The sequence below is a fragment of the Trichosurus vulpecula genome, chromosome 6 (genome assembly GCF_011100635.1).
Source record: "Trichosurus vulpecula isolate mTriVul1 chromosome 6, mTriVul1.pri, whole genome shotgun sequence".
NCBI lineage: Eukaryota > Metazoa > Chordata > Mammalia > Diprotodontia > Phalangeridae > Trichosurus > Trichosurus vulpecula.
The window spans coordinates 102,340,923-102,352,941 of NC_050578.1; the positions used below are offsets into that span (position 1 = coordinate 102,340,923).

At 40.1% G+C, this 12,019-nt stretch overlaps 1 protein-coding gene across 1 annotated transcript in view; it reads right to left on the minus strand.

The window, feature by feature from the left end:
• The window catches only part of FAM160A1 (family with sequence similarity 160 member A1), a 290,079-nt gene that overhangs the window by 137,718 nt on the left and 140,342 nt on the right, over nucleotides 1–12,019 (minus strand). Inside the window, exon 4 of the mRNA XM_036762250.1 lies at nucleotides 8,227–8,853. Coding sequence (XP_036618145.1) covers nucleotides 8,227–8,853 — 627 coding nt within the window. The remainder of the gene's footprint in view (nucleotides 1–8,226; nucleotides 8,854–12,019) is intronic.

The following is a 12,019-nucleotide window of genomic DNA, read 5'->3' on the forward strand; positions in this document are numbered from 1 at the left end:
CCCCAATTGAGAAATGGTCAAAGGATATGAAGAGGCAGGCCTATCCAGAGGAAGAAATTAAAGATATCTATAGTCATATGAAAAAATGCTTTAAACCACAATTGAGGTACCACATCACACCTATCAGATTGGCTAGCACGACGAAAAAGGAATAATGATAAATGTTGGAGAAGATGTGAGAAAATTGGAACACTAATTCATTGTTGGTGGAGTTGTGAACTGTTCTGACCATTCTGGAGAGCAATTTGAAATTATGACCAAAGGGCTATAAAAATGTGCATACCCTTTGACCCAGCAATACCACTTCTAGGACTGTATCCCAAAGAGATCACACGAGTGGGAAAGGGACCTGTATGTACAAAAAATATTTATAGCGGCTCTTTTTTGTGGTGGCAAAGAATTGGAAATCGAAGGGATGCCCATCAATTGGGGAATGGCTGAACAAGTTGTGGTACATGAATGTAATGGAATACTACTATAAGAAATGATGAGCAGGAGGACTTCAGAAAAACCTGGAAAGACTTATATGAACTGATGCTGAGTGAAGTGAGCAGAACCAGGAGAACATTATACACATCAACAACCAGTATGTTAGGACTGATTTTGAGAGACTTAGCTCTTCTCAGCGATACAAGGACCTAAAACAATTCCAAAAGATTTATGATGGAAAAGGCCATCCACATCCAGAGAAAGAACTATGGAGTCTGAATACAGAGTGAAGCAGACTATTTTCTTTTTTTGCTTTGTTTTTTTCTTTCTTGTGGTTATTCCCATTCGTTCTAATTCTTCTACACAACACAACTAATATGAAAATATGTTTAATAGGAACGTATATGTAGAGCCTATATTGGATTGCAAGCCATCTTGGGAAGGAGGAATGGGAGGGAGGAGGAGAAAATTTAAAACTTACGGAAATGAATATTGAAAACTAAAAATAAATAACTTATTAAAAAAGAATTATTTTTTCAGTCTTTTTCAATTCTTTTCAGCTTCAACTCATTTTGAATATTAGTACTTCTCATATAGTCCCCACAAGACTGTGCCATGGGAAGGGAATGAGGGATAGCATAATAAAAAAAAATTCATATAGTACTTTAAGCTTTGCAAATCACTTTACATATGCTACCTTATGTGGTTAACAAAACAATGCTGTGAGATAGGTGTTATCATTTTCATTTTGCAAAAGAAGAAACTGAAGCTGAAAGAAGTCAGGTGACTTGCCCAGGGTCATGTAGCCAATAAGTGTTTGAATTAGGATTCAAACTCAGGTCTTCCTGACTTCAAGTTTAACACTCTATCCACGGCATATTGCTGTAAGGACTGAATCAGAATCGTTAATATTCAAAATGAGCGGAGGCTGGAATTCTTAAATAATTCTTAAAACTACATAGAGGCGAAAGGATGAAAGAAAAAGTAGAATGACGGATGGCAAAAAGAAGACAGAAATACTCAACTCTCATTTTACTTCTGTTTTCCCTGCCAAGAAGGAAGCTCTTTGAATTGGAAAGCACAGAACAAAAATTATTAATAGTGACTTGAAACTCCCCAACAAATATTTAGATTGGAGGTTCTTAGGCTGGTGTCCATGAACTTTTTAAAAATTATTTTGATAGATATACATCAGTGTAATTCATTTCTTTTGTAATACTATATTTTTTAATAATATGTATTTAAAAACACTATTTTAAGAAAGGATCCATATGCTTCACCACAAAAAGGTTAAAACCATTTTGATAACTATACATGAAGATAACTGGTGTCTTCTGTCATGATTTCAGAGGACACTTGATGAAGCATGCTACTCACCTCCTGACAGAGAGGTGACAGACTCAGGGGACAGGTTGAGACCTATTTTGGGGCATGGCGAATATGGGAATTCCTTTTGCCTGGTGATGCATATTTGCAACAAGAGTTTTATTTTTCCTTTTCTCCCCAGTGGGTGGGGAGAGGAAGGAGAAAAAGAAAATAGATTTTTGTTCATTAAAAAACCATAGGATTATATTAAAAAAGGATTTGGCAGAGACAATTGCTGAGTCATTATTTTCAGCTACATGAATATTTATGAAAGGTTAAAAACTCTATGGTTCATAGGATCTTCTACTCTACCAGGCCACTTTGTAATTTCTTGGTTTGTTGGGTTGCCATGACCAAAGAATTCACCACCAGTCTACTGGAGAGAAGCCTTTCCAGTCTTTGGAAAGCAGGCTCAGCCATACTTACAGCCTTTCCTCCACTGCAGAAATTTCTGCTGCTTACGCTTTGCAGGCATACCCTTTGGGAACCAGGGCCACCTCCACACTACAATGAATCACAAGGGCAAAACTTCTGTAGAATTAGATCTATTCAGAAATAGAAGGGGTTGAACTTGGCAAGGTAGCAGTGTCCCTCTTCAGTGAGGTCTGCAAGCAAAGGCTGAATGACTTCTTCAGGATGCCTAAAAGAGGATTTCTGAATTAACGAGTCTCTAGAACTGAGTGGTAAACACCAGTTTAACAAAGGAGATGATGATGATGATGATGATGATGATGATGGTAATAAGCATTTATTAAACATTTACTATATTCAAATCACTGTGCTAAATACTGGGGATACCTCTCTTTTCTCTTGGCAGCATGGGTAAATGCCGTGGTCTTTGTACTGCTACAAAACTCCGAAGCCATTGAAGAGACCAAAAGTGGCATGACAAACAATACAAGAAAGCTCATTTGGGCACTGCCTTGAAGGCCAACCCATTTGTAGGGGCATCTCATACAAAAGGGATTGTCTTTGAGAAAGTTGGTATGGAAGCCAAAGCATCCCAATTCTGCCATCAGGAAGTGTGCGACAGTCTAGCTGATTAAGAATGGTTAAAAAAAAAATTACTGTCTTTGTTCCCAATGATGGCTGCTTGAACTTTATTGAGGAAAATGGTGAAGTTTTGGATGCTGGATTTGGTCAAAAAGGTCGTGCTGTTAGTGATATTCCTGGAGTCCAAGTCAGGGTTGTAAAGGTTGCAAATGTTTCTCTTCTGGCCTTGGACAAAGGCAAGAAGCAAAGACCAAGACCATAAAAACTGTACGGTGCCTTTGTCATAGTAAAAAAATTTTCATGTAAGAAAAAATAAATAAATACTGGGGATACAAAGAGAAAAGTGAATATAGTCCCCGCTTTCAAGAACTCATAGTCGAATGGAAGAAATGACACCTATAGAAATTATGTAATAATAATAACATAATGCATTTATGTAGCATTTTGAGTTTTACAGAGTACTTTACATATATTATTTCATTAGATCCTCACAAGAACTCTGTGAGGTCAATGTTATTGTTATCCCATTTTACAGATGAAGAAATTGAGACAGAAAGAGGTTAAGTGACTTGCCCTGGGTCACACACCTAAGAAGTGTCTGAGGCAATACCTCGACTTTGAAGTCTTCCTAACTCCCAAGTTCATCATTCTATCCACCATACCACCTGGCTGCCAGAGAAACAGGAATGGACCCCAGTTCCATTTATCTTCTTATAGGTGCACAATAATTAAATTTTGTTACTTACGTCCAAAAACCTCAGAACAAACATGAAATACCAGGAAGTTTAGAAGTATTCCATAAACAAGACTTAAAGAAATGGAAGGCCATGGCTTAAGAGAAAGCGTCAGGTCCAGATTTCCTAAGTTACCCAGCACTAACACCTGGTAGGAAGGTTTCAGCTCTACCGATCACAACAAATGAATTGCCAAAGAATCAAGTACACTTGGATTAATGAGGGAGGTCTCTGTTGTGAGACCACAGGAAAGCCACAAGTCTAAGATAAGAAACTCTCAGTTCCATCCCAGGCTCTGACAGGAAGTCTGACATAATGGATAGGGTTTAATGTCAGGAAGCCCTGGGTTCAAATTCCTTTTCTGACATTTACTAGCAATGTGATCATGGGCAAAAATCTCCATTTCTCTGTGCTTCAGAAAACTCTCTTAGACTCTAAGTTATAAATTGGTTGAAAACCACATCCATGAAGGGAATTCCCACACTGGTCATTCACCAATGGGCAGAAATCATAGGTCCTTGATATAATTCTGGCTTTATGACCAAACATTAGGGAGCTTTAATCCAATCACATAATTCATCAATATCTCACATAATTTCCTCATATGGGAAATAAGCCTATCATAGCAATAATAGCATTACCCAACCTTGGTAGCCTGTGGTCTTTCTCTGCTGAGATCTTGTCTTTGAACTTTAAAGGTCTTCCGGTATCCAATTCATTTTTAGCAAAAGAGCATTAAGATATTCCAGCAGATGGTTTCTATCTGAAGTTGGCAGCCACACACCTGGTGGGGACTATTTGATACAACTCGCCAAAATAAAAGGCCTCATAAATTTGGGATGAGATCAACAACTTTCTACCTGCATCCATGTGCCTAAAGGTCAGCTGTTCTCATTTGCACATCTTGATTTACAGATTCTTTTCGGGGAACAAACTTCTAGGGCTAAAACAATTTCTGCTTGATTTTTTTTCTTTAATTAAATCTGCTGATAAGATCATCTAGTCTCCCAGCCATGTGCTAGCACTAAAATATTTCCTGTAGCAGAATGGTTGGTTTCCTTTCCATCTTTCCTTGGGAAAGTACAAAGAACATCTTGAAGGTAGCAGCAGGTAAGTGCTAAACTCTTTCCTTTAGCCTCCTCCCTCCCCTTCCAAAAAATAATGTTCAAACAGCGGCCTAGTTTTCTAAAAGAGTCATTACTCTTCGAGAAGGCCGATGCTAACACACTTTGACAATCATACTAATTAGGGAAAGCTTTTTGTCAATTGTGGTCCTCTGCTAGATGGTTAATAGAGTGAGCTTTTTATCTCCATTGTAAAGAGACCTTGTTTTCTAAATTAAGTGTCAGATGTAATTATGGAAGCCAGAGTACAAATCAAATTATGGGATCTATCCTAAGGGGCACAACTTAACACAACCAAGCTCCAGATTCCTTTATGGCTTCTATTCAAATGAGGCCAGCCCGCGTCCTCACTGCCCTCCTGTTTTTTCCCCTAACCTTTAAAAACAATAAGTACAGTGTTTTAAACACTTAAAAAAAAGCAAGGCAATTCTGAAAACCAACAACGAAACCTGGCTATAGCATAAGAACTGGTTTCACCACCAGTCCAACATTATACATGTTGAAGGGTAATTATCCTAAAGATTCCTACCCCAATCCCTTGCCGATGAGCTATTACATCACTCATCCCCCTTCTTTAATAGCAAAGCTATGCAGTTCTCTACTCTCATCAGTAAACCAGAAGCCAATTTCAAATCCTATTTACCTTGTAGGCTGTCTTACTTTTAATGTTGGTTTTTTCATACAGTAATGTTTTTCTTAGATCACTAAAATGTATGGTGGTAGTTAAATACAAAGGCAGTTTACCAATAAACTCCATCATGCTAAAGCAATAAATCCCACAAAAAAGGAAAAACATTCTCTCTCTCTCTCTCTCTCTCTCTCTCTCTCTCTCTCTTACACTTACACCCACACCCACCCACCCACCCAAACCCACACATGCATGCACAGGCAGGGTCCCAAAAGTCTTAATGACATTTGAGCTTTCATAGACTTTTGGGATATTATATGTGTGTGTGTGTGTGTGTGTGTGTGTGTGTGTGTGTGTGTATATGTATGTGTACTGTGTATCTTAATTCAAGATATAGTGGCACCTACAGGCTCTAAAATAAACCCCTGTAATGCCAATTAGGCAGCACAGTTTCTCTCTCTCCCCACCCCCCACCCCCCCACTAGGTCTCCCTATTTTGTCCAAGCTGAGAGTACACCATCCTCTCATGCCCTAACCCCAGTACTGATCAGTATGGAAGCTTTGTCCTCCTCCATTTAGCCAGCTTCCCTCTCCTTAGGCAGCCTGGTGACTTCCCTCCACCCCAGCACCACCTTCCTGAGGGCTTGCCACAATGGTACCAGATTTAGGATGGACACCCAATCAGCTTTAACTTTATTACAGCTCAGAACTCCCCAGCTCAAGCAATCCACCAGCCTCAGGCTCTCGAGTAGCAGGGATTATGGGCACACGATCGCAAGCCTGGCCCAGCTTTAATTTCAAATGCACAGAAACGATCATGTCCTGAGCTATGTGAAGCTGGCTATTGATTCTTAACCTCAGAGCAAATCATATCACGTTTCATAATTAGCAGGGAAACTACCCCACCCACTTAGTGTGCCTTATGGCAAGGAAGTGCCGTCTGCCCATTTCCGAATTTAACCACCCACCTACATCTACACATACGCACTTGTGCTTAAAGTGATCTCAGCAAAATATGGCAGATTTGAGACTTCAAAGGGCCAATGTAAAGAATGCGCTTTCTGTGAACCAGGGAAAGAATGTGGGGAGGTAATAAGGGTCTGTCTGAAAACTGGGCCTGAAAAATGTATATAGCTACTACTGGAAGTAGTGGACAAATTCTGAATCTGTCCAATTAAAATCCTCTTGGCACTCAACATGCCACCACAATCCTGACATCCTACGTGAATCCAAAGAGGACTCTAACACCAAGATCATCCTTAGGTGTTATTTGGTTACCATGGGGTTACCATGTGGTAACCACAGGGTAACCATTGGTACATAGGGTGTCCCAAAGGTCTTACTGCAGTTTTAATCTATTGAAGTGTAAGTAGTTTAAGCTTATTGAAGATTTCTGGAACACTCCACAGAAGAGCTGGGAGCCTTGTGTCATTTCCTCATTAACGGGTGAAGATGCAGCTGGAGCTGGTCCGCTCTAGTCTTAGAGATCTATGCTTTGTTTCATTATATGTCAAGAGGTGCAACTGCATAGGGAAAATTATGACAGTCTCCTCCTAGAACACAGGTGTCACCATAGAACTTTCATGTTCATGAAACTTTGGTCATTCCCCATTGCTTGAGTTTGACACTGAAAATCTTCATGATTTGGCTGCAGCCTATACTGATTACAAATTAAATGAATCAAATAAGATATTTGTAAAGTGTTTAGCACAGTGCCTGGCACATAATAGGCACTTAATAAATGCTTCTTTTCTCTCTTTTCCACCCCCTCCTTCAAACTCCAGCCAAACTGGCACATATACTTGCAGGTTCTGTACATGACACTGCATCTCATCCATCTCCTACCTCCAAGCCTTTGCATAGGCCACCTCCCATGCTTGAAATGTCCTCCCCTGTCAGCTCCTTCCCACTGGAGCCTCAAGATCCATTTAAAGCTCAGCTCAAGTACTATCTCCTCTGTCCAATCATTGTGTATTTATTTCATGTATATCCTATATTTACTTATCTGTTAACACATATCTCCCAGACTCATCCCACTTTCCACTCCCCAAGGAGAACAAAAATTCCTTGGGGGTAGGGGCTATCTCATTTGTGTATTTATATCCTTAGCTCCCAGAACATGGTAGCAGTTTAATGAATCCTTGTTGACTGATTAACCATTGGCTGACTGATAACTTACTATGTTAGAATTTTGAAGTCTTATTTTTTGTTAAAACCACAGTGATGTGGCAAGATTTGGACTCAGAGGGTCTGGGTTCAACTTCCTAGCTCAGCCAGCAGTGTGACTTTGGGTAAATCACTTCTCTCTACGTCTCAGATTTCTCACATGCAAAATGAGGGGAACTGAACCATGTGATCTCTAAAGCCCAATGAATTAGTGGTCCTCATCTTGCAATGAAATCAACTAATCAACAAATATTAATCAGGGTCTAACCTATGCCAGAAACGAGGAAGGCACTGAAGAGACAAAGACCAACACAAAACAGTCCCTGCCCTCTGGTGAATTTGTGATTTTGACTGTGTGGAGGCCTTACCATCCACCACTGTCTCCTAGCAGAGAACTCCCCCAGAGAAGCAGTGAATAAAAAGAATGCCAGTTTTATTGATCTTCCATGATTTGCACCATTGGAACAAACTATAAACTGTTTGCTAATGGAATATATATGAAACTTGAAAGCCAGGAGGGGGAAAATGGTAACACAAATCTCTCCTTTTCCCAGGTTGCTGTGTTCAGGGAAAGATTTCTCAGCCAAATGGCAGGTGAATTTAGCTCTTTCTGTTTTCCAACACTGTCTTCCCCAATGGCCCAACATCTTTCAACACTAGATGTAAAGCAAGAAACAAAGTAGCTAAAAGAAGGAAAGGAAAGGAAAGGAAAATACTAATGAGAACTAACACTGGATGGGGAAGAATGAGTGGAAACAAGAGTGTGGACCACATGCAAAAAACTTACTGGACAAAAGTAGGTGTTCTCCACAATGTGGCTGGCCACCATGCTGTTCTCGGCTGAGAGGGCCATGATGAAAAGCAGAGCATCTCGTGCCTGCTGTCCCACTGTCCCCTCACGGTGAATGAAGGGAATTAGAAGGGAGAAAATGAGGAAGTTGGCAGCTCCTTGATCCTCACTAGTGTGGAAAAAGAGTTCCAAAATGGACGGGTCTTTGGCTAGGATACAACAGAGCTGATTGAGTAAGACAACCAGCTCTCCCTCCACAGCTGGTGTGGCTGTCCCAGAACAAGAGCTCAACAACATCATGAGAGGTTTTAAGATGGGCTTATGGTGCAACAGAGGCTGGTGGGACTGGGTCACCAACATCTCATACATCTTCAGCTGTTCAATCTTAGTTTCATCAGTAAACTCTCGCCTCAAGCTCCAAAGGAATAGCTTCTCCATGATGTTCTCTGAGACCACAAACTCCAGAATGGGTCCCATCGCAGCATCCTTAGCCTGCTCTTCAATCAGCAGGAAAAGCATATGTTCTACATAATTCTGGACGGCACTGGCCTCATCTGGAGGGATAGATCCGTATTTCGCCTGGGCATTTTTCAAAGGGTCATGTTTCTCCAAGATCTTCACAACCTGCGCCAAAACAAAACACAAATCATTATATTTGTGGAGAGAGAGAAACAGAGACAAAGAGAGACAGAGAGAAAGACACACACAGAGACCGAGTCAGAAACAGAGAGACAAAGTGTGTGTGTATTTGATTTTCATGATTTTGGACCTTGTAAATTCCATTATCTTGACCCAGTGTCATAGGACACCCTTTGGCAAACATGCATGCCCTTGTCCACAAATTAATAGTCAAAGATATATAATATTAGAGATGTAGGGTAGAAAGCCCATTGGACTCTGAATCCATCACATTCCTCTAATAAACTATGAGCTCCAGGAGGGCAGGGTTTGCCAGAGTTCACATTTATATAGTATTTTAAGTTTTCCAAAGTGGTAGATATATAACATAATCCTAACATTATTATATGTCTGGTGTATGGTATGTATGTGCAATGAATTCTTTGAGGACCTGTATGATGAGTTTTTTCCCCCACACAACTGGTAAATCTCTACCTACAAAATTATGCACTAAACAGGCATCCATTTCCCACCCTTTTCCCTTCTCCTCATGAGATCCTACTCATGGCTGCCTTCTGTCCATTCAAAAGACAAACAAGAGAGGCAAGGAGACATTGGGGAGAGAGAGCCAAACTAGGAATTAGAAAAGTTCAAGTCTAATCTCTGACACATATTGGCTGTGTAAACCCTAGACAGTCACCTAAGCTCTCTGCTCCCCAAGCAAATCTCTAAGATTATAAACTAAAGATCAACAGCTGATCAGCTATAATAGAAGGAGATTCTCTATGGTGAAATCACAGGTCCAAAACCAAGCAACCAAAAAACCCTTAGAATCAATCACACTCTGAATCTTGCTCTCATCGGATTTGGCTTAAGGAGGGAATAACATATACACTCAATTGAGTATGGAAATCTATTGTACCCTACAGGAAAGGAAGGGGGAGGGGAATAAGGGGGGAAGTAATAGAAGGGAGGGCAGACTGGGGGAGGGGGTAATCAGAAGCAAACACTTTTGAGGAGGGACAGGGTCAAAGAAGAGAATAAAATAAGGGGGGGAGCGGGATAGGATGGAGGAAAATATAGTTAGTCTTATATAACATGACTATTATGGAAGTGGTTTGCATGACTACACATGTATAACCTATTTCAAATTGCCTGCCCTCTCAATGAAGGTGGGTGGGAAGAGAGGAAGGGAGAGAATTTGGAACTCAAAGTTTTAAAAAAATGAACGTGAAAAAATTGTTTTTATGTGCAACTGGGAAATAAGATACACAGGCAATGGGGTATAGAAATTTAGCTCACCCTACAGGAAAATAGAAGGGAAGGGGTGTAGTAGCAATTTTGATTTGAAGATCTTTCCCATCCATTAATAGGCCATGTTACATGCTTATGTCACAGGAAGCCTAAGGTACATGGTAGGAGGAGCTTCCCTACAGGAAAAGGAAGTTATGTCACAGGAAATGCTGAGAGAGAGAGAAAGAGAGAGACAGAGAGAGACAGAGAGAGAGAGAGAAAATATGGCTGCTTATGGCAGCTCTCATGATTGTTAGAACTGAACAGGCTAACTTAAGCTGTACTGTGAGTTTGTTTTGGGAAGACTCCAGCAGGGGGTCAGAGAGGTTTTGGGATGGCAAGGTTACATGTTGTGATATTGTGTATTGAATGTTTTGGGTTCTTTGCTGTTATGATGAAATGGACTGACTGGCTGTGGGAGCTGAGCATTTGGTTATAGGATATGGTTCTCTGGTATCTGAATAAATGGTTGACTTCTACCTTCTATGTGGAGAGTCTTGTATACTTTGCGATACAGAACCACATAGGCATTTTGACAATCATCATCTACACTGTTATTATTGTCTTACTGTTTCAAGGGGATAGGAGAAAGGGTGTGTGTGTGATAGAAGGGAGGGGAGATTGGCGGAAGGGGTCATCAGAGTGCATGCTGTCTTGGAGTGGGGGGAGGGGAGAGATGAGGAGAAAATTGGAACTCAAAATCTTGTGGAAATGAATATTGAAAACTAAAATAAATAAATAAATATTTTTTAAAAAGAATTAACCACACTTTGTACATTAGTGAGGAGAAGGAGGAGGAGGAGAAGGAGGAGAAAAACAAAAAAAAGAAACTGGGATTTATACAGCTTAAGGTTGCAAAGTTTTTTACGTAGGTTATTTCATTGGATTCTCACAACTCAGTCAGGTGGGTATTGTTATTATCCCCATTTGACAGATGAGAAACCTGAGGCTTAAAGACATTAAGTTACTTGCCTAGGGAAACACAATTAGTAAGTGTCTAGGGCTGGATTTGAACTCAGACCTTCCTGATTCCAAGTCCAGTATTCTTACCCACTGTACCTATCATCATCATCAACAACATCACCATTATTTTTGTTATTATCATTAGTGGAAAAATCTATTCTGGCCCTGGGAATTTCAGAGATGGAGCATGCTATGCATTTACCTTTTCAGTGGCCCACAGCCAAAAGAGGAAAAAAAAATGTTGGAAGACCCAGGAGTAAACTAGTTTTATGCTCACGTCCTTTTAAAGCACAGACTCCCAATAATGCTTAGTCGGCCCAAGGCTTTGATTTAATTGGTGACTTTGTCTTGGATCTTTCACAGTTTGCCTTCTCAGCGTCTTGTTAATTGGGGCAGGCTAATTTCACTACTGTTCTGGCACAATGCTATATCTGATGAGTTGTAACAGATTCTGTACCTATGCTAGAAAATTAGAACAGATGACTGTGAGAAGCACCCTGACACAATAAAACGAGTGTTGGATTTCACATCAAAACCCAGCTCTGCCACTTATCAGCTGTGTGACTTTGGGCAGATCTTTCTGGACTTTGATTTCCCCAAATGTAAAAACTTAAGAGTGTTGGACTAGTTGATTTCCTAAATCTTTTATATCTCTATGTCTATGATCCTATGACCCTAACTTACCCTAAGTATTAAGTTAGTCCAAAATCTAGAAGAGGTGAAATATACCATTTGCTATGTGCTATGAAATCACTGAGATTTAATTATCTTCTAGATGCTCCGCTACCTTTTCCTGGGAGAGTGTTAATAACTTCATAATAATAACACACACAGTATTTAATGATGACAAACTATTTTCCATATATCATCTCATTTGATCACTTTTAAGATTAATGAAGTCATTCCAAGTGGAAAA